We start from the raw sequence: 22,647 nt of genomic DNA, 5'->3' as shown, positions 1-22,647 counted from the left end.
AGGGAGAGTGTAGGGTCAGAAAAGCTTAAAGATAGCTAAGAATCCGAAAAATCCGCTGGAAAATGCAAAAAAAGGTAAAACAATTTGTAAAATCCGTTATAATACTAATTTTGAATTTGCTCTCAGTTGGCAACCCTAAAAATGTCGCATTCAAGAAATTAAAAGTTGCCAGCACTGCTTGTTGTCAAAACACTTCAAAACAAACCCTTAAAATTGTGAGAACTCTTTTCCAATTTTCTGGATTTCCTTGAGATTTTCTCACTCAAGAATTATTCTCACCATCAGTAAGTGTTGTGAAGTTTCTGAGAAGTGAATTAAAGAAAAGATCAGGTAAAATGGGCAGCTCTAAGAAGCACAAACGTGATAGAGAGACACGGAAGCATAAGAAACGTTCGCGAACACGATCAAAATCTCGGAGTACTTCTCCATCCCAGGAGAGGAAGCACTCCAAGAAGCATCACAAAGAGCGTCGGCATCATCGACGCAGTGCTGAGAAGCCCCGGGAGGAATATCACAGCGATAGTAAGTTTTTTTTTACTTGGGAGGAATTTATAAACGTTTATCAAACTCCTAACCAATCTTTTCTTGCTCTTCCAGGTTCTGATGTTATTGAGGTTCCTGTTGCACCACCAGCTCCTATAATTTCCAACCGAAGAGCTCGTTCGCCGTCTCCTATTCCTGAGGGAGGTGCCGGGGATTGCCTCTCAATTGAGGAAACCAACAAATTGAGAGCAAAGCTAGGATTGAAGCCTCTGGAAGTGGACACTGGTCCCATAGGGCGAGAGAAGCCTTCCGCGGAGGATGGAGGAGATACAGATGAGCCTGAATTGAAGAGGCACAAGGATGACTATGGGGAATTCTTGCACAAACCAGCGACGAATTTTGCCGATACGAAGCAAGCTGAGAAGATTCGGGAGAAGATTAAGGAGCGTCGGGAGAAGCGACAGCTGGAGAATACACTGCTGAAGGTTACACCTCTCGGGGCGTCAGATGAGGAGGATGATTTGGTGAGTTGGGTGGATAGGAGTCGTGAGAAGGAGAAACTGCGCAAGGAGGCAGAAATGCGGGCAAAGTGGCTGGAGGAATTGGAGGAGCAAATTGAAGGGGGCTCTGTGGATGAGAAGGAGCGCCGTCAAGCCTACTATGGATCCCACGATCTCCGGGGTTTGCGGGTTGAGCATGATGCCACGGAATTCACCGAGGGGAAGACCATGATTCTCACACTGAAGGATCAGGATGTGCTCAATGAGGATGGGGATACCCTCGTGAATGTAAATCTGAAGGACACTGAGAGATACCGGAAGAATGTGGAGAATAAGAAGCTGAAACCCCAGAATTATGGCTATGATTGCTACAGCGAGGAAATGGATGAGATGGGGCAGCTTGTGTCACGTCCCATTCTCAAGAAGTACGACGATGAGATTGACGGGGGGAAGAAGAAGAGCTTCACACTTGGGAATAATTTGCAGGAAGAGCAGGAGCACAAGAGGAAGTTGCTGGAGATTAAGTGCAAACTGTCGCATAAGCGCTTGGAGACACTCAATGAGCAGCTAATTAGACCTGCCACGGATTACTACACTGAAGCTGAAATGGCCAAGTTTAAGAAGCCCAAGAAGAAGGTTAAGAAGTCCCGGAGGATGCTCCGTGCTGATGACCTTCTCCCCTTGCCTAGTGAGGAACAAGCTGGAGGAAGTAGAGATCTCAGCCGACGTCACGTTGTGCCCAATGACTCAATGGACGTAGATTTGCCGCCGGTGGAGAATGTAAAGATTGAACCGGAAGACGATGAACTCGAGAAGATGCTCTCAAAGGCACGAAGATTGAAGCAAAAGGAGTCATTGATCAGTAAACCCATCAATGCTGAAGAAATTAAGCGCGAGGTGAAGAGTGAGGTCACATCAGACGATGAGGGCGTCGATACGTTTGACCTTCAATCCAATCAGATCACTCTCAATGCCACGGCAGAGTTCTGTCGCACCCTCGGTGACATCCCAACGTACGGCATGGCGGGAAATCGTGAGGACAACACCAATGATTTGCTGGACTTTGAGAATGAGATGGAAGTTGAGGAGAAGGAGCCCGAAAGCACGCGTGGCACGTGGAATTCCGTCAATACCGTCCAACCGGAGGCGGAGGAGAATGACGAGCAAGTGGTGGAGGATGTGGATGAAGTGGCCATTCTCGATGAGGAGCCCGATGTGAGTGCTGGTGTGGCAGGAGCTCTCCGGTTGGCTGTCTCCAAAGGCTACCTGGAGCGTGATGATAAGAATCGTCCAAGTAATTCCCGGATGGCTCACCTACAGGCTAAAAATTACTCCATCGAAGACAAAACTTACACGTAAGTTGATTTTTTTGGCAATTTTTTAGGCTTCTTTAACGTTTTTTTTTGTCTCAATTTCAGGGAGGATGACAAGTTCGGACGTCGCGATAGATACCACAGTGGTCCTAGTATGGATTTCAAAGAGAAGGACAGCTTCAAGCCTAACGTAAAGCTTGAGTACATTGATGACAGCGGAAGGGTGCTCAATGCAAAGGAAGCTTTTCGGTATTTGTCTCATAAATTCCACGGAAAAGGCCCTGGGAAGAATAAGATTGAGAAGCGTCTCAAGAAGAGCGAACAGGAGGGCTTAATGATGAAAATGAGCTCCACTGACACCCCTCTGGGGACCCTGAATATGCTGCAGGCTAAGCAGAAGGAAACCAATAGCCCCTACGTCGTGTTGAGTGGGACAAAGCAAAATTTCGTTGGGAGTAACATTGTGAAGCACAAGGGGAAATAAAGAAAGGACATTTTAGCATCCAGGTAAATAATTCTTTTATTTTATTTCCTAAAAATTCTCTCAAGTTCCTCTACAAAAATCTCGCAATGAAAAGTGTGGCAGTTGAGGCAACAAAGAGAAGTATTGATGCAATTTTCAAGCTTCCGGCAGCCCCAATTATGTTTGCCGGTAGTGGGCAGTTGCTGAAGGGTAGCGATTTGGGTTTAATTGTCAGGATATCGGTTGATTTGATAGCCGCTGAAATATCAAAAAATAAGGATTTTAATAAAGAGTTGTTACCGTAACTTCTTACTTCACAGCAGCGCCACCATTGACAAATTTCAGTCGCATACAAGAATTCACAGACGTCGCACGTCATCTTGCTGCACTCACTAATTTTCTTTAATTTTACAAATATTCTTTATCTCTGTATTTGAATTATTAAATTAGTTAATAAAGGCCTAACCAAAGGTTTTTGTAAAAAGACGGTGTTCGTTGTTTTTTCTCACTTGCGCCTTGTCAAATTGTATTGCGCTGTCACTGTCAAACAAGAAACGCGGTTATAAAACACAGAAATCGCGTTTCTTGTTTGACAGTGACAGCGCAATACAATTTGACAAGGAGCAAGTGAGAAAAACCAACGAACACTGTCTTTTTAGCAAAAGCTATGGGTACAGCTTAATAATCAGTGCATTCATTCATTCAATCGTTCAACATTCACACATTCATTCAAACTTCAATAGTATCTCATCGATCAACCATACAGAACAACGAGAAATCTGGTCACTTCCGCCAGATATTTGTATTTCAACACTATTCTTCTCTTTCATATACGACGACTACAAAGCCAAGCATTACATTCACGTTCACGCAGCTCACGCAATTCATATTCAGTACAGTCACGCTCCATTCACGCACAATTCATTCAACTAATCACAATCATTCTTCAATTTCATACAAAGTTCATAAGTTTTTAATAAAAAAAAATCATTAAAAGGGTTAAAAACTCACGGATTTGCCCTTCAAATTCAGCATCATTGAGGAAGTAGGATAGGGGAATGTCGGCATTTGCGTGCGTAACAGTGACTGCGGCATCATTCTCATGGAGAGTTATGCTGAATGTTGAACCTAAGTAGGTAATTCGGTTGATGGTGAGCGAGGTGATTCCCGGCGGGATTCGGGGGCGTTCAATTGTCAAACTCTCCTGATGGAGTCGTACCCCAGCGTAGCCATTGATAATCCCCTGAAGGAAACCTCCAGCACCTGTGATGAAGTTCCCAGCACCCTCGAAACCCTCAACAACTTCACTCCAAACCATAAAGGGTGTGCGGATGTAGTTGTAGCTCTTCCGGAAGTTCTCTGCTGCTTCCTCCAACTCTCCAATGTCCAAATGACCCACAACGTGCATAGACCACGTCATTGCGGGCCCATTGTCACGCGTGACACTCGAATAGTAATGGAGGTTGTTCTGCTTCGTGCTATCATCCATGGGGTACTGCAGTGGGAAGGCCAGGAGAACAACGTCAGCTTGTTTAATCTCCGTCCCTCGTTCGTAGCCCTCAAATTGCGGATAGTAGTCGTGCTCTTCGTCGTGCAGGAGTGTTAAATGTCTTGCAATCTCTGACCATCTTTCCACCAATTGGTATTCTTGCAAATTCAGAACTTCTCTGCAGATGCAAGAAGCGAATTCGGAGAAGTACAAATTGTATCCTGCCATTACATTTGTGTAGCCATTGTTGCTCACATTGTGGTGATCCTCATCTGGACCCATTACCCCTGAAAAAAAATTAAGAGAAAATTTTTTTAAAGGTGTCTGCGTTGAGATTTGAACCCTATAACTTTGCATTGAGAGGTAGGACACTTCTAACGATTGCCCCAATTAGTTGAAAGAAAAGTTCAATGATGCATTTAAATCTCCTTTTGCTAAATAAGAAAAGAAGCATGAACTCACCGTGAATATCATATCTCTCCGTTTGATCATTCCACACAACTCTACTCTCCCAGAATTCAGCACTTTCAACGGCCAATTGGCAGCCCTCTTGGCGCATATACTCAAAATCGTGTGTAGCAAAGAAATGCGAACGAGCTGCAAAGACAATATCAGCAGTGATGTGATGCTGATAGAGAACAACTTCCGGGCAGCATGGTGGTGTCACTTCCCTGCCAGTGTAGGCTGTTTCCCATGGGTACCTCCTACCCTTCCACCCAGTTTGTCGTGCATGATTCTGAGCGGCTTCGCGTGTAATGTGCCGGTAGTGAAGGAGATCACGACTCCATCGGGGTTCAAGCATTAAAATTGGGGGCTGCATCCAAATTTCCGTGTCCCAGAAATTGTGTCCTTGATACTCAGCAAGCATAATTCCTCCACGTCCTAGACCCGCTGGTGCCAAGCCGTAGAAGTCGGTATTTTCCTGATTAGTTGACAGGGATGGTAGAGAGCTGGCCAGGAAGAAGAGACTCGTATGAATGGATTTTGCAAGATCATCATCACCTTCCACGGTGATGCCGTAATCCGTCCAAAATGTCTCCCACTGAGCTTGATGCGTGGCAAGTAGCTGAGCAGATCCCAGTAGGGCATCCTCGAGATCCTTCCTTGCCACAGCTGCGTCAAAATCAACAGCAGTTAGGTATCGTACAGTCAGTGTATTTTGTCCCTGAGCCAGAGTTAGTTGTTGCGGAGCAATCGTGTAGAAGACATTGATCGTTCGGAGATCTTTCTGATAATTTGGATCTTCTCGTGCAACTGTCTGACCTATAATGTGCTGAAAGGTTTGCCCCTGAATTGTTTCAGGTGTAGCTGAGGAGAGGGTAACATCCACGCTAGGTTCATCGGGTTGTTGAATTAAATCCACAGTGATGGCGTCTGTGAAGGGAAACAATTTTTGTTTGATTTTTTATTTAAATCGAAACTTTAGGAATATTTAAAGTTTTATTTGGAAGTCAGGTTTAAGTGCTTTAAGGATCTTGGTCAAAGGAAATCATGTACAAGTATTACAAGTAAGGCTATACCTACTCTAAAATATTTGAAATTGATAAGCAATTTATAATAAAAAGTTAGAAATTCAATTAACTTAATAAAAGGAGAGAGTTCTCGGATAAAATAACAAAAATTAAAAAATATATATTTTTTAATTGCTAGACAAATGGTTAAAAAAATCTAACGTTAGAAATTTTGATAAGAAATTTTGAATTTCATGAAAAAAACTAAGGAAAGTCTGTTTAAATTTCTAGAATAAATCTATCAAGCATATAATAATTTAAATAACATATCAAACGTTGGAACTTTTTTAAAAATGTCAAACGTTAGAATTTCAATAAAAAATAATTTAACATTAGAAATTGAAAAATAAGAACTTGATAAATTTTAATAAATTCTTGATAAGGTATAGTGACGAAAAACGTTTGAAAATTAAGGGATTAAATGTCTCTAAATCTTTAATCTCAGGGATTAATGATCAAACGTTAGAACTATACAGATTATATGTATATATCAAACGCAAGATATTCTGGTAAACAATTTACAACGTAAAAATTAATAATTTCAACAATAAGTAAAAAGTTTTAATTTATTTTTCAAAGAAAACGGGAAAAATTTCATATTCTGGAATAAAGAAAATTTATTTTAAAATATTCTAGGATAGGAATAAATAGTCAAATGCTCTTAATTTAGAAATTTAAATACTCAAAAGATTTAAGAATTTCTAACATTAGAAACGAGATAAAATAAAAAAAAAAACTATCAAATTAAAGAAGGAAAATTGTTATTTAGGCACGACTAAAATGGTTCAGATTTATAATATTTCGGTTCATAAATTGCAATAAAATAAACTAAAAATGAAATCCTATTCGCTTTTGATTCAAATATAAGTTCACAATGCTCCTAATGCACGTAGTAATAGCTCAACTTCTAAGCTCCTTTAAACTTTTAATCTTCATATTTAATTTGATTTGCAAATTCTAATCACAAAAGATTAAATGGAGCGACATCACAGTCTACCGCGAGTGAGTAAAACACATTGAGAGAAAATTAAAATTATCCCATAGAGTTGTATGATGAAGAGCAATAAATCGTAAAATTGATTAGACTTTTTCAATTACCCCGCAGATTGTGTCAGCTGGGTTTATAAAACGATTCTTTCTGATAATGAGGAATTTGAACTTGAGCTCCATATTTTCACGTGAACACAAGTGTCGTTTGCCAGAGAGATAGCATATAGCTGTGCTATCTCAATTATTCGGCAATAAATTGCGCCATAGGGATTTTTTTTGTATTGGGAAAGATACAATTTCTCTCCATCGTATGGGGGGGTTACAACTGATAAGATGATTACTCATTCAATATTTTAGGTTGATGGAAGAGTTTGAGGGAAAAAAAAGAGAACCAAAATGTTCTTGAAAAGTGATTTACAGCCACCCTCATCGAGTGATAACGACGAGGGGCTCATGACATAATCATTATACCTGTAGCTCCACCATTTCGTGTCAATTGAAATTCATTCACAATAATGCGATTGAAGAATCGATGAGCATACACCCTGTGCTCTGCCGTATGCGTGCTCGTTGTGAGGGTTGTGCGGAAGAATCCATGCTGAATGTTTAATTCGTAGAGACAATCATCGGCTGTGGTGGTTGTCTCATTGGCGCACGATCTCAGTTGAATGTTGGAATAATTGGGTATTCTTGCACGATGACTGTAGCCCATGAAGCCATTGTAGAGCCCATTCACTAAAAGGGAATTCTCAAATACGACAAATCCTACGTGCCCATTGGCAAGGGTTGGCATAACATTCAAAGAAGGTAAACTGCACGAGAGGAAAAAAAGAAACAAATTAAATCATTCGCACTTAAATCCTCACAATCTCTTAAGAATCTAGATGTAGATTAAAAGAATAACTCACTCATTTGCCTGGAATGCATAATTATCTGCTAAAGCACTTGCAGAGAGAGCTAAAACCACAAAGCACCACAACATTTCCCAAATTTCTTCACTAAATTTTCCACTCAGAGAATCTTTTTTCGGAACTGAAGCTCTTCCCGGTGAAACAACTCTCTTTTATAACGAAAATGTTATCAGAAATTAGAGCTGTATCTGCAAATTTATCAGATACAGCGCTCTAATCAATACCGATTAATTGGTCATGCATCTGAAATGCCAGAGATATCACCAACATTTTTTTCTCTTCTCTATTTCTCTATTTTGCTTTAATTTGATCTTGTAAAAAAAATGTTTTTGTGTTTGAGAAGAGAGAATTATTTGAAAAATAAATATTTTGGCATTTTTTTTAACCATCCAAAAGCCAAAGTTATGGAAAGTTTCGAATGGGGTCAGCAAGGGACTCTAAATAAATTTATTGTTTTAATATTTTCTTGAAAATTCGTTTTGAATTTCTACTTAAAATAAAGTACTTTTGAATGTTTGATACGTTAGAAACCAGAAAAATACATAAAAACATTTTCTACGCGTCGTGTAATAAATTCTAATAGTCCGCAATGAAAAAGTTTACCCGGCTGACCCATATTTTTCTTACAATTTATTATTTTGTTGGTTTGTTGCAAGAATTTTTTTCTAATTATCTAAGAAAATTACATTTTCCATCAACTTTAATGGTTTGTCCAATATTTACACGGATTTCTAACCTAAATATTCACAGAAATTCAGTACAATTTTGATTTTCCCTCTCATTCATTCCCATTGAATGTAATGGTAAAAATGTTAGGTTAGAAATTCGGATAAATATTGGACAAACCGGACAAATCAATATTTTTTAAAGAGAAATTGTACATTATTTTAAACGGAAAGAAATATTCGGTTCTTTATGAATTTTTCATTTTAAAAAGACAAAAAATCTATTCATTGATCATTTATTTTAGCGGTTGATTTTGTAAAAATATTTAAAATTGAAACGTTTCTACTCTTACCCGCCATTTTGAATTTCACTTGAATTGATTTTTCAGCCTTTTTTGAACCGATTTTGATCATTTTTAAGCACTTTTTTTTTTATTTTAAATCAACCGAAATGATAATTTTTTTTTTAATTGACTGAATTTATATTTTTCTGTTCTAATCGAAATAATTTTTAAGAAAAAGATCCAAATCATACATCGCATGCGAGAATTCTTTCTTAATTTATATCTCTAACAGAAGATTGATTTATTATTCCATAATGAACAATTTGGCACTCTATTTTGCGTGTTTTGGTCTGCGGTGGTGAGTCATTGGATCTGTTGTTGTTGTGATCCTTGTGGGTTAATTAAGACAAATCAGATAGAGTGATGTTGATTGGTGTATAGTTTAGTTAGGTTGTTGGTATGGTGCACGATTGAAAGTGGTTGTCGTTTTTGGGCCTTATCTCTGCATATTGATCCGTAATGTCGTCTGCAATGAAGTTTTGTAAAAATTATTGGCATTATATGTAGCATAGGAGGTACATAAATGAAGGTTTTGATTGACATTGGATGGTGTGAAAAAGTTGTAATTGAAATTCCTTGGGAATGTGAAAAAGCCACCGGAGATTTTCATAGTTGATTGCGTAAAAAGATCATCTGGGAAGGTGCGGGGAGCAGCAAAAAAGCGCAATTTCATCATGATTGGTTATGCTACACATTGATGGTGTCGTGTCCGCGAGTCTTTCGTTCATACTTTTCCAATATTGGGGGCTTGTGTGGTGGTGCTGGCTATATGGCTAAAGTTCTCTCGCGCGCACACAACTTACATTCTCTCGGGTGAGCACCACAAATCACATCCTGTTGACTGGCATCGTTGCCGCCGATGACGATGGTCAAATCTTCATGACCGCACTGGGGGAATTTAATGCGAACACTATGCTCTGTGATGGTCACCGTGAGACGTGCACCCATGTAGTGGATCCCTTTGATGCGGAAGTACGTGGTGTGGGGCGGCAGGGAGGCTGGGTGCACCACAAGGCGGTCCAGGTGGATGCGAATGCCACCGTATCCGTTCAAGATCGCCTGCAGAAAACCACCGGCACCCGTGAGAAAATTCACAGCGCCCGTCTCGTTGCGCTTCACGGAGTATTCTTGCCAAACATAGAAGGGATGCACCACGTTGTGGCGATAGCTGCGCCCGAGCATGTCAGCTGCCTTGTCACGGTCTCCTAAATCTAGGTGATTGATTGCGTACATAGCCCAAGTCATTGCTGGCCCGCTGGATCTGGTGACATTCTCGTACATGGCTAAATCATTGCGACGTGTTGCCCTGCAAGAGCACACACCCCATGGATAAAAAAAAAGAGAGAGATTAAGTGTGGACAAGAGCGAAATATTACTTCTTCTCTTTGAACATCATTGCAAGTAATTTATTATTTTATTTACAATGTATCTCCTCTTCTTTGCTCTTCCGTGCATGAATTAATTTCTATAACACGTTGATAATTCTTTTGAATGACTTAATTTCCTTAATTTAATTTAAGGAATTTTATAATTTTCGTACAAGAAACTTTAGTCTAAATATTCTAAATCTTGATATTCATTGTTTCTTTCTTCATCCTTTGAAATATAGTTTAAAGATTAAAAGAAATCTGCCCAAAAAATAATGGGAGATTCTTTAAAAAATATTCTACCTACACCCTTCTTCAGAAACTTATCAGTGTTCTTAAGATAATTTCTGTAAGAACTTATTTTTTTTACAATTTCTCCTAACAACTGTATCACATCCCGTACACTAAACTATAATATCTATGTTTAAACATGCCAAGATCTCACAATGACTTTATAGATTACAAAGCTGACATACATGCTCTGTGATAAATGTCGCTTGCAATATTTTGTGGATGTTTTATGTAGGGAAAACCAGGGATAATTGATTAATTTTTTATATGAAAAATAAGGAAAACAATTTAAAAAATTCAATGAATTTAAAAATAGTTTCTTGGAACATGCGAAACCAGAAGAGAAAATCTAAACTAGGATAGGAAATTCTACTGCGTAACTAATCCCAGATTTTCAAAGTTTTAACAAACTAATTTTGGGTTTTTTTTTGCTTTTAATGGAACTTTAAATTTTTTCAATGTTTTTAAGAATCTAATTTCGTTTTTTGTACTTCTCAAGTTCTTTGAATCTTTCTAATATGTTTCAGTTATCTCAGAATTAGTTTTAGATTTTTTTGACAAAGATTTTCTATCAAATGATCATGAATTAATATTTTTTCGAGAAGAAAAACTCTTCCTAAAAATTCAGATATTAGTTCTTCACATAAATTGTAGCAATACAGCCCCGTATTCCCCTATATGAGTTACCCATCCAATATTATTGCAGGAAGAATAATGTGCAACAAATGGATATGTTTATCGAATGAAGAAGAATGGATGAGTGCTAAGTGGCAGGTAAAGGGGTAATTAATCAGTTAATGTAATGTACTAACTGTGACATGGAGAACTGGAGTGGGTAGCCAGTGAGGATGGCATCGGCTTGCTTAATTTCTGTTCCCGGCATGTACCCCTCGAACTGTGGATGATAATTTAAATCACTGTCGTACAGGATGGCAATGTTATCGGCAATATGTGTCCAATTGCCATGCTCGGTGTCACCACCACTGCAGACGCATGCGGCAAATCTGCAAGAAGAAGAAGCAATAAAACGTTGCTTCAGTCTTGAACAGGGGGGCAAAAGTATAAAGATTAATAAGTCAAAAATCATGCAAAGGCGAAATGGCAAAAAAGGCGACGAAGAATTGTGGGTAATTACTCGTTGGGGGAATTGTTTCTCAGAATGAATGTTATTGTACATAGGTAGTGATTTTGAGTGGCCCCACGAAGATATATAGCGGGAATTGTGTGTCATACACATAATGATTTCCCCTGCATGCTAAAAACAACACTTTTACAGTCATTTCCATCGCAATATAATCTCTTTTTGCCACCAAACAAACCAAGAAAAAAATTTGTTACTCACTGCCCAAATTGGAGAGATTGTTTTGCCGCAATGTTTGTGTAGAAATTGTTGTCTACATTTTCGTGATCTTCATCGGGTCCCATAACATCTGTGGGTAAAGTAGAAGAGGTCTAATTAAGAGGCGCACCAGATGTGAGTTTTCTTTTGCAGTTAAAAGATTTAATTCCTTTTAATAAATTGTAATGCCCCAATAAGTTAAACAGGAAATAATTTATAAAACTTAATAATTTTTTCTTTTAAAGAATTTTTAAAAAAAAATCTGAGAATAACAATGCTGAAATCTTGTTGCACGATCATCAAAATAATTGGCAAAATGTCTTTCTCCTTTAACACTGCTCTCGATCATTTTGTTATTGAAATGCAAGAAGAAGAAAAATCCATAAAGATTCGTGTCTACTTACTGCGGATGTCGTATCTATTGGTTGTACGATTGAATTTGGCACGACTGGCCCAGAATTGTGCAATTGGTATGGCCAATTTGCATCCCTCACGTTTGAGCCAGTGGATATCTCGTGTGGCAGCCAGATGAAGTCTCAATGCATGGCTAATGTCTGCGGTCACATGCTGCTGGTTGGCGGCAACCAGAGGGCAACAGGGCTGCGTGACTTCACGTCCAGTGAATGCACTTTCCCATGGGAATCTATCAAAGAACAAATCCAAATCTCTTTCTCTAATCTTCTTTTTTTCTCCTTCATCAAATATATTCCTTCCTTCAACTTTTGCATCTTCTTTCCAAACATGCTGGTTTTATGGTGATGAAATTTTTATCAAAATTTTGTTTGCAAGTCATTTTGAGCTTTTCTTGAAGCTTTTCTATGTTATTTAGGAACATATAGGGTGAAATTTACTATTCAGACAGTTTTAAGTTTTCTTAAGTTTCTTGAATTTTTCTGAAGATTGGGCCTAATTCAGCGACCAAGAAACCCTTGAAATCTTTGAATTTTGTACTGAAATTTCAAGATTTCAAGTGAATTTCAAGGGTTTCTTGGTCGCTGAATAAGACCCATTCTTTAAGTTTCTATAAGAAAAAACTTTAGATTTCTTATAAAAAATTTGAGATTCTTAAGTTTTCTTAAGGGAAACTTAAGATTTCTTAAGTAAGTCGAGCATAAAGCATATTTTTGATGATTTTTACGAATTCCAATGCCCGAAAGCAATCAGAAAAAATCATCGAAAAATATGCATTTAGCCTGATTCAGCCTGACTGAAGATATCTTAAGTTTTGCCTAAGAAAACTCAAAAATCTTAAATGTTTCTTAGAAAATCTTAAGCTTTTTCTTAAAGAATCTTAGGAAAATTTAAATTTTTGTTAAGGAATCTTAAGTCTAACTGAATAGTGAATTTCACTCATAATTTCCAAAAAATCTTCATCTTAATTTTTCCTTAGAAACTTTTAGTTTTACAACAATTAATTACCTCCAGAACATTCAAAATTCTTTAGAAATATTGATTACAAAACATATGAAATATTGCCCCATTCTCCCTTATAGTTACCTAGTTATACATATTACTTTACGAATTTTTCTAAGAAAATAAATTCAGAGAAATTCGTTAAGAAAAATTTACTAAAAGAAAAAAAAATAATTAAGAAAATTTAATCAAAATCAATCATTGAGCAAAAATTAATTGAGGAAAACTTATTTCTTTGAACGTCTCTCTACCTAACTTTCCCCTATAAATTGTACATAGAAGCAGAATAATTACATGGTCAATAACCCACCGAATTCCACTATATCTTGTTTCTTTTGCATAATTTTCAGCCGCTGGAAATGCTTTGAGGGCACGATAGTGAAGTATTGCGGCAGACCAAAATGGATTCATGAGAAGTGCGGGTGGATGCATCCAAATTTCCGTATCCCAAAAGACGTGCCCTTCGTAGTCATCGAGATTGTTTCCACCACGACCCAAACCCGTTGGACTGAGACTCCCAAAAGTGCCAGAAGGTTGATTTGTTCGTATCCAAGGTAAGGAATTGACCAAGTAGAAAATACTAGCATATGTAGTCCTTGCTAGATTATTGCCACCTTCCTTCGAATCTGACGAAGTGATCTCAATTTCAAAGTCATCCCAAAAATGTTTCCATTCCCCGATGTGCGTGTTGAGTAAATTGAGATCAGTCTGCGCCAACACTTTGGCGTGACATGAAAAATAAACATCATCAAGTTGGAAAAATACCATTCATAGAAAAGTTATAAAGGCCAGACAATGTGAATTAATAATTACAATTTCTCTCAACCTAATGATCAACAATAGGACGCGGTACATAAAAACACATACAGATTCACACGTGAAATAATTAATTAGTCATTAATTTTATTCAGTATAACGTGTAAATTGCCATTAAAGACATGAGAGAAGCCCATGTGAATGGAAAGAAATGTGCTTTGCAGCATTCTTTTTGTCTCATCGAGAACTTCTCAGGAAATTACCCGCGTGCAGAGATTTTTTTTCTTTTCACCGCACTTCCCTCTGTAAGTTCATCAAAGGTATGTGCTGTACGTAGACCACATAGTCCGGTATTGATTGAAAAAATCTGTGGTCAATAAAATGGACCACGAAAAAAAAGTGATGCGGAGGAAAAAGAGATCAAATTCGCGCCGGAAATAATCCTAAATCCCCTCTAATTGAGCCCATAAAGCTGAAAAAAGTACCAACATATTGTGAATCAGAGGAGGAGCGTTTCAGTGTACTCTCGAAAAATTCATTTAAACTCTTCCAATTTTTAAGCTTGGAGGAATTCACTTCTCAAAAGTATAATTAGTTTACTTTTAAACAGATGGCAATTAGAGGAAACGATCAAGTATAAAACAAAGTAATAAATAATCTTTCACAATTTTCACTCGGCTGAACAGTGATTTGGATGAAAGAGGAAATGCTGATGAGTTCTCTTTTTTTTCCAGGTGATTTTACATCGTCACCATATGAGTTTATTTATTCTTTTTTTTTAATACTTTTTATGAAGCTTTTTTTTTTGCAAGGGGTGGATGATTAGTAATTTCAATGAACCCAGGATTTGTTTTTATTGGTTAACTAATTCTTGTGATAAAAGAAATGGATGAGAAATCTTTTTATCGAGAGGCAGAGCTTTCTGTATCAATATATAGTGAACTTTTCACAGTGGAGACGCCGGGTTATCTATTTTCAACATTCTTTATTTCATTTTTAATTTTTTATAACGAGAAAAATGAGAATTTCAGTCAGAATCATAAAGAATTTTTATTAAACTGTATTTTCCAGTAATTTTCAATAGAATAAAGTAAATGAATGAATTAAAATTCACAACATTCTGTCGACTATCAACCTCAATTTTAATTGAAGCACTAATAAATTAATTTTATTGCTGTTTTCAATTGGAATTTTGTGGTAGGAATCATACAGAATCCAGAACACGCGTGAGATTGGAATTTATCACATATTATTACTCTTTTTCCTCACATAAAATTCTGCAATGCCTAACATAACAATTGACCTTTATGCAAAAATTATTCGATTTTCCCGTAATTATTCCGAATTTCAACGCATAGAAAAAGTAGAGAAGTTATCAGGATTATCCTGATGAGTTTTCTTCAGGAAAAGAACATCAGAAAATGTTTGAGAAAAATTATTCTTACCTTGATAGAAAGAATATTTATTATTTTTATTATTTATGATTAAATAAAAATAACTTAAGGGCATTCAATGGTTGAAAATTCATTGTCTTCCGTTAAAGAAATATTATTTTATCGCATGCAGGGTTTTTTCTGTGTCCATCTTATGTTACAGAATGATCTGGACAATGAAAATAAAAGGGAGACTAAGGAAAATAAATTATTAATTCACTTGACTTTACTTATTAGTTATTTTTCTAAAGAGTCTGTTGCATTGTATGTTGCACATTTGTGTAAACGTTAAACATACTTATATGTACAGCTCTGTTGCATAAATGCGAAGTGAGCATAATTGTATGCAAAAATTACCCGAGAGAGAGAGCAAAACCCAATTGGTGTATCTCTCGCACCCCTCACGTCATGGTTATTCAGCACTTACCGTCCATCATTTCCTGTTCAGCCACACTAAAATGTTCGTCGACCGTCATTACGAATGTGAAAGACATGGATGTTTTTTCTTTGGTCCCAAGTGTGATTTCTTCTGGAACATGATTCCATAAAACACAGCAATTGGATGGATCTTCTTGGTAAATGGGGTCTTCGACTGTTTTCGTGTTGCCGCAGGTTCTTGTGATTGAAAGCTCCGCACTCGGGTTTTTTATTAGTTTATCAGTCTCGCGTGGCTGCCCACCTTGGTTAGTTTTGATCGTAAAGGTGATATCATCGGTTGCATTTCCCGGATACTGGCCAATTTTTATGATGATTCCATCGGAATCTTTGCCAATGCATTCGTCTGTTGCGAAGGAAAAGAAATGTGTAAGAATTACGCAGAGAAATTAAATTAATTTTGTAATTTATTTTAATAATTTTCTTTTTTTATTGCGATAAGATAAGAGGAATGATTCTTTGAAGAAATCAATACGAAAATCAAGAGAATTTTTAAGGATTTTGAGCAACTTTGTTGCAGAATATTCTCTTCGTTCCATACATAATATAATTTGTTAGTTCCGGATATATTCTTCATCTCCACAAAACAAAGTCCGCTAGTTTTAGTTCGTAGAGAAAGAAAAAAATCCACTGTTAAGGTAGAACGATTCAGCAAAACAAATACTGCAGAACGTTACAATAGAAATTTGCTGTACCGTAATGTGAAAATGCGGTATATATATGAATTTCATATATACCAATATAGTCAACACGACAAAATGAGATAGCAGACAAAAAGAAATCCCATGAAAATTGCACTTGAGACAATTTTCGAATAGAAATCAGCATTTGAAACTTTTCAATCTTCTCTCGTTACGGTTTTCACGTTCTTTTCTCTTCTGTATCGATGAAGACACAAAAAAAACGAAAGAAACATATCTCCGTGATGGGACCAACCCAACTCTCGAGGGATCTCTCAAATCGACGTTTTAGCTGAGATTTTTTTTCTAAAGCTTTCCTTGTTGTCTTGTGCAAGATGGTACTTCCCGGTGGATGGATATGGATTTATAATGCATCCGTAATTAGTAATTATGTTTTGAATGCTGTGTGGTGGAAAAAGCCCATGTGGAGCCACACGATATGAAATTCCCCGTGCGCACATGGCGAAGGTGGGGTGTGGGGAGCTATAGATAGAGAGAAAAGAGAAAAGGAGCAATAGAAGCTCAATCATCTTTGCTTTGATGATCAAATAATTCTTTTTCGCCTTCCTTTCTATACCATCGCGTATTGAATTTCCCAAGATTATGGCAATTCACTGTACCTCTGCTTGTTTACCTGTGGTGCAATTAAGATGAGATATAAACAGTTGATTTACAATTGCACGGCTGTAGAAGCGATGAGCATAAATCAAATGATCCAATTTATAGGCAGCGGAATTGGGCGAGAAGGACGTCCTAAATATTCCACTCTTTGTGTCCATCACGTATTTCACGGTGCCATTCAAGTCAGCATAATTTGTTACTTGAATGTTTGCGAAATTTGGTATCCGGGCACGATGACTCAAGCCCTTTGCCCCATTGTATAAACCATTGAGGTACACAGAGTCTCCCATTACTTGAAATCCCAAATGTCCATTCCCAAGAACTGGCATTAAGTTCATATTTTCCGGTAGACTGTGAAGAAAGAAAAACATTTTAAAAAATACTCTGTGTGATTTAATTTGATATCGAATGAGAAAGGAGATTATTCATTTTAAATCTAAAGATTTAACGTTCAAAGAAAAATCAGGAAGAACTCACATTTCCCACTCAAATCTTTAAAAAAAAAATATAAAAAGGTTAAAAAAAATTTATAAATCATTTTAATATTTTTCATATTTTTTTTAAAAGAAAAAATTCATTATTTTCAGTTGACAAGAAAAATCTCTTTTACAGTTTTTTTTAAAAATATTTTCTGATTTTTCACAATTTATTTTTTTTGCGTTATTTGTATCTTTAAAAAAATATATCAGTATAGCTTAAAAATGAGTAAACTCCTTACTCAATCCCCACCCTAACATTTAGTAAAAAATTAACAGAGAAATCAACACAAAAATCTGCTAAGAAAACTTCTTATTAGAGAAATTCCTCTAATATAAAATTCTAATTCTTACTTGTTTGTCTCTAAAATATATTCTTCATTCCCATTCCAAGATTCTTCTGCAAAAAATGATGCTGAATCACCCCTTATTCCCCATATTAATTTTAAAAATGCAATTAAACAAATAAATCTTCCCGTAGTCCTCATCCCCATCTCATGTGTGTGAGAGTACCTATCCCGGAAAGAACAATATTTATTGTTTGTACATCAGAGAGAACTTTTCCACCATCCGGATGATTTATGGAGGAATTGCAAGAAGAGTTTTTTTGCACAAAAATTCACACACAAACACTATACGTTTAAATTCAGCTACAAGCACCCTCGTAACGGTGTGTTTATTTAAATAACGCGAATTTAGCAAAATTACAAAGAATAAATCCTTCGTGTTTGAAAAACAAGCACTTTTGCACATATAGCAAATAAATATCGCGCACTGCTGTTCTTTTGTTGGGAGCTTTTGAGAACTTATTAGGCAAAATCACTCATAGGGTACTCCCCAGGGGAACTTCCTCAGAAGCACCTTTTCTCAATACAATTTAAAAGCAAATGAAAATGTTGCAAATGAAGTAACTTTTTTTCGTGTGTGAATTTCTGCGATTGAGCAATGTGAGAACTTGAGACACAAGAAGACATGACCTACGAACAGTCACAGCGGCTACAGTCGTGCCCCTAATTTGACCCCAGAGTCATGACGAATTGACGAAGTATTGAAAGGGGCTTTTGCATTTTCAATTTCTTCTCTTTTTTCCTGATGACTCTGCTATGTAATTTACGTTGGAAATTACTAAATCAATATCAAGTTATATTTTATATTGCAATTTTATGCATTTTACGCATAATTTCCGTGAAGTATGAGAATGTAAATAACATACATTTATTTTATACTTTCCCGAGTGTCACAGTCATCAATATTCATTAATAAAATTCAATTAGGACTTGTGTTGCAAGATGACAAAAGAGAATTTATAATAAATATTTTAAGAAGAGTTTCTTGAAGAATTTATTTTCTTTTACAAATAAATTTATTAATATACACAGAAAATAAAAGTTCGTAGCATTGTTCGTCAAATTTCTTGAAAGGTTCGTAACTCCAATGCTTTTACATAGGAAAATTCACCTCCAGGTTCGTAAAATGGGGTTAACCTCCCTGGGAGTGAGACCCCATTTTACGAACCTGGAGGTGAATTTTCCTATATAAAAGCATTGGAGTTACGAACTTTTCACGAAATTTGACGAACAATGCTACGAACTTTTATTTTCTGTGTAGCAAATGGTAGAAGCATAAAATTTCCTTTTCACGCAAACAGTGTGGCGTGTGAATGACTCCTTCTTGTAATTTTTTTTTTATTTTTAGTAAAATATACAAGAAGTTCCCATCCTGATATTTGAGAATTCAGGCTATGTGAACCAATTAATTGAATGGAAGAGTACCATACATACACATACTTTTGCTGCTCTCACTGTGAATATAACATAAAATGCTACTTTGCTGGATAAAAAAAACAACAATTTTAAATTCCCAACGTTTCGGTTCGGTGATTTTCCCGCAGTCTCTCTCTTTTCTTAGTACCCAAGAATGCTACATTACAACAAAAAATCATCACATTAGTAAATAATGTTTGCATTTCTGAATATTATATGAATATGCCTGTCTATACACCTGTTTAGGGGATACACCAGATGCGCGATAAAAGGGAGGGAACTTTATTAATTAATTAGGGAAAACATAAATGAATTTTAAAATAAAATTCATATTCAATTGATCAATTTATTCATTTTTTTTAATTAAAAATCAAAAAGAAGTAATACAGAGAGAGGATATTTTAACTTGTTCATGAAGTATTCAAGCCCTGAAGAAGGACATAAACCTCCCCGAATTGTCGGCAATTAAGTAAAACCTGTAACGAGCTTTTTAAACTCAAAATTCACTAAATCAAGGAAAACAATTTCTAATTTTTTTAAATGGTTATTTTTTAAATATCAACTGAGAAAAGATAGAAAAGTCTCTTACAGAAGCAGCATAAAACATAATTTACATTTAATTTCAATGTGTCTTCCACGACAGTCGATCCCTGCATCCAAATGCGATCTGAACTTGATGATAATGCACCTGTGTGGTGGTTGATATTACCTACCTAAAGCTCACGATATGATGGGTATTGTTGCATGAAAAAGGGGCGTGAAGGACCTCTCTCTAACTAATTCAGCAGCCCCCCATTGAACCCAAGTTAAGATGTTTGACGAAGAAGAAAAAAAAGAGAGTAAATGTAAAAAAAATGGGGAACTTCTGGGGGAGCTGCGTGGCTGAAGCCCGGAGAACTTAAAAGTCGTTATCCACATCGAGTTTTTTTTCTCCCATCCATTATATTTTGTATTCAACCTGACTCAAACTCTCTGAATGTACATCACCATTTAATATATTTGAGATATCTCATGCGTGACAAGAGCACCGACGCGTCACTACCGCGTTTCCGCTCAATTCAAGGTTCTTTCTCCTCTTCCCCAGTCCTTTGAATCCAATTCCCGGTGATCCCATCTCTCGCCCCAGCAAAAGAGAGATGGTGGAAATAAAACAATCACGCAAACCATTTTTTGCCAACTTTCCATGCACATTTTTTTTTTAATTTTTCAAATCAGATACAAGATGTACTTGTCTACACGAAAGTTTTATTTATTGTTATTTTTTTCCTTCTTCACAGACAAAATGTTCAGTTGATGAAAATTCCGCAAAAAACATTAAAAACATCCAAAGGGTTGTGAACTTAATTGCCCTGCTAACCATCGTGTCGACAAGGTTAGATCGGTTGGATCCCTCGCATATTCTTCTTATGGATAATTTACATTCAAACAGCTTCACTTTGCCACCTCTATTGTTGATCAACAGAAGAATAATGGTAAGTATGGTATTCCAAAAAGGTTGATTATAATTACATATGATTTTTTTAACGTACAACTCTCCCGAAGGAATTTGCATTTTTTTTACCTCTTTGAAATTATCTGTGTTAACTTTAGTTACAAAGCAAAACAATGTAATAACACCGAAATTAGGCTTATTTAACACTGACAAATGTATATACAATACAATGGATAATTTTCAATATAATTTTACTTAATTATATGGTGTTGAAAGTTGTTGTTGCTGCTTAAAGAGAATAAAAGCTAAAAAAATAAGTTTATTGAATTTTTTTCTCTTTTTACAAATAATTTGTTTTCTTATGTCTATTTATGGTAGAAAATAATTAGTTAAACTGATTTCTTTTCTAAGGAAAAGAATTGTTGAAATATAATATAAGGTACCTACTAAAAAGCACTTAATTATCGGGGTGAATAAGTTAAGGCATATATTTAAAATATTCCAAATTAAAAATTTCCAGGAAAACTCGCGTTAGTTTTATGGCAAAAGATCCATCAAAAAAAATATTTAAAAAAAAATCATTTTCAAAATTCAAATTTCCATTCAAGATAATAAAATTTTTTTAATGAAAATTCTAAATATAGAAAAAAACCATCTCTTAAGTAATTATGAATGCCTAACTTGAAACTTTATGAAGACGAAGCAGCGAAAAAAAACTTGTTAATTAGGAGAAAACGTACAAACCTCTCTAATATTTCACAATCTAGAAGGAAATCCTCAGTCCGTGTCGAAATAAATATATTTTACGCAAAAATTAATGTGAAAACATATTCTGATAGCATCGAGAGAGTGTACCTACTTGGGGAATAAATTATAACAGCAATAATTATTTAGTACAAGAAGTCTTGTTAAAGTTTCCAATGTAAGCATGAATAATTTTTTTTGTAGATGGCACCTGATTACTGATTAAGTAAAATGTGCGCATAATTTTCTTATCAAAGGCATCTAATTATTTTTATTAGTAAATGCAGGTTGAGGGTGAACAAGAGCAGGTATTAATTGGTCTAATTTTCCTAAATTGTATTCAAAAGAATGAATATTTGATAAAAATTAATTTTTTTAAAGAAAGCATTTATTAGTTAATTTTACAAGAAAAAAACATCTTTCAAAAATCTCGTACTTTAAATTGAGATCATGGTTCAATTTTCAATTTATTTGATATTGTTGAATGTCAAATGAATCTCAATTTCTTGTGAAGTTAGTGAATTGAAAGAATTTAATAACATTGTAACTTATTTTTTGCTTTGCATTTTATGCGAAGTAATTCAATGTGATTTGCGGTGTGAAATACACTCAAGTGCCATCCCCGCATGAAGATTATGAGCAATTGATAGTGAATTAAACACCTGTTCCATAGCATAAGCCGCAGAAAATCATTAACCTGCTCATGACCATGGCAGCAGCAGCTAAAGCAATGAGACTTGTATATTACGATACAATTTGTACATTGCAATTCGTCCAAATGCTAAAGCAGAAAATGTTTTATATCTCATGTATAATTTTCATTTGGCTCATCTGTGAGCAATGACGGTTAATCTTAAAGGTGTGGAGGGTATTTATTATATTTACGCATTGATGATTAACATTATTCTTGTAAATATCGTGTGCCTCTCCTGTTGGGGCTCCTCTCAAACAACACGCCTCTCACTGTACGCGGCGGTGATCATTGAGCAAGTACATCACGGTCTAGAATTTTTTTTCTCATTGACCATAGCGAGATAATCTTATTGCTGCTTCTTCTATTAGATTAGTACCTTACAACCAGGGAGAATTTGACTTCGCTTTCCATCTGTTGCTGGATCCACAGACACTTGCTGACCAATTGAAGAGCAATCGCGCGCAGACTCTTTCTCATACCCTTCGAAAAGTGACTGATGGCAAAGAAGTTCCGCAGGCTGCACACAAAGCTCCA

The 22,647-nt window shown here is 36.1% G+C and overlaps 3 protein-coding genes across 4 annotated transcripts; 1 reads left to right on the top strand and 2 right to left on the bottom strand.

Moving 5' to 3' along the window:
- Positions 1–148: 148 nt before the first annotated feature.
- LOC129788606 (U4/U6.U5 tri-snRNP-associated protein 1) lies at positions 149–20,937 on the top strand. Of its 2 annotated transcripts, XR_008750380.1 has the most exons (5): positions 200–522; positions 598–2,338; positions 2,402–2,803; positions 13,430–13,633; positions 20,521–20,937. XR_008750380.1 is itself a non-coding variant. In XM_055824807.1 (3 exons), exons 1-3 carry the CDS (start codon positions 336–338, stop codon positions 2,778–2,780), a joined length of 2,307 nt encoding a protein of 768 aa, XP_055680782.1. In that variant the 5' UTR covers positions 149–335; the 3' UTR covers positions 2,781–2,808. The 2 variants fall into 2 exon arrangements, 1 of the variants encoding a protein (XP_055680782.1); XM_055824807.1 differs by lacking the exons at positions 13,430–13,633; positions 20,521–20,937 and having other exon boundaries at positions 149–522; positions 2,402–2,808.
- On the bottom strand, positions 2,791–7,933 carry LOC129788607 (protein-glucosylgalactosylhydroxylysine glucosidase). The gene is made up of 5 exons (XM_055824808.1): positions 7,658–7,933; positions 7,221–7,561; positions 4,711–5,622; positions 3,771–4,535; positions 2,791–3,017 (listed from the first exon to the last, which is right to left on the bottom strand). The coding sequence occupies exons 1-5, from the start codon at positions 7,729–7,731 to the stop codon at positions 2,851–2,853; spliced, it is 2,259 nt and encodes a 752-aa protein (XP_055680783.1). The 5' UTR covers positions 7,732–7,933; the 3' UTR covers positions 2,791–2,850.
- On the bottom strand, positions 8,868–22,415 carry LOC129788353 (protein-glucosylgalactosylhydroxylysine glucosidase-like). Its single transcript, XM_055824321.1, has 9 exons — positions 22,384–22,415; positions 17,018–17,355; positions 15,696–16,049; positions 13,390–13,798; positions 12,071–12,309; positions 11,670–11,757; positions 11,140–11,331; positions 9,473–9,975; positions 8,868–9,135 (listed from the first exon to the last, which is right to left on the bottom strand). Exons 1-9 carry the CDS (start codon positions 22,413–22,415, stop codon positions 9,056–9,058), a joined length of 2,235 nt encoding a protein of 744 aa, XP_055680296.1. The 3' UTR covers positions 8,868–9,055.
- Between the last annotated feature and the right edge of the window lie 232 nt (positions 22,416–22,647).

This window comes from Lutzomyia longipalpis, chromosome 2, assembly GCF_024334085.1.
Source record: "Lutzomyia longipalpis isolate SR_M1_2022 chromosome 2, ASM2433408v1".
NCBI lineage: Eukaryota > Metazoa > Arthropoda > Insecta > Diptera > Psychodidae > Lutzomyia > Lutzomyia longipalpis.
The sequence above is the reverse complement of the archived record's forward strand: the minus strand, read 5'-3'. Positions and strand labels throughout refer to the sequence as shown.

Coding starts and splice junctions, on each gene's coding strand:
- LOC129788353 (XM_055824321.1), bottom strand. CDS start 22,415: ATGTACTTGCTCAATGATCACCGCCGCGTACA. Junction 17,356..22,383: donor AATGATCACCGCCGCGTACA/GTGAGAGGCGTG, acceptor CTTTCTTCACAG/TCTACCGGAAAATATGAACT. Junction 16,050..17,017: donor TCATCTTAATTGCACCACAG/GTAAACAAGCAG, acceptor CCTTCGCAACAG/ACGAATGCATTGGCAAAGAT.
- LOC129788607 (XM_055824808.1), bottom strand. CDS start 7,731: ATGTTGTGGTGCTTTGTGGTTTTAGCTCTCTCTGCAAGTGCTTTAGCA. Junction 5,623..7,220: donor ACGAAATGGTGGAGCTACAG/GTATAATGATTA, acceptor TTCCCTTCACAG/ACGCCATCACTGTGGATTTA. Junction 3,018..3,770: donor TGAATTTGAAGGGCAAATCC/GTGAGTTTTTAA, acceptor TTGATATTTCAG/CGGCTATCAAATCAACCGAT.
- LOC129788606 (XM_055824807.1), top strand. CDS start 336: ATGGGCAGCTCTAAGAAGCACAAACGTGATAGAGAGACACGGAAGCAT. Junction 523..597: donor GGAGGAATATCACAGCGATA/GTAAGTTTTTTT, acceptor TTGCTCTTCCAG/GTTCTGATGTTATTGAGGTT. Junction 2,339..2,401: donor ATCGAAGACAAAACTTACAC/GTAAGTTGATTT, acceptor TCTCAATTTCAG/GGAGGATGACAAGTTCGGAC.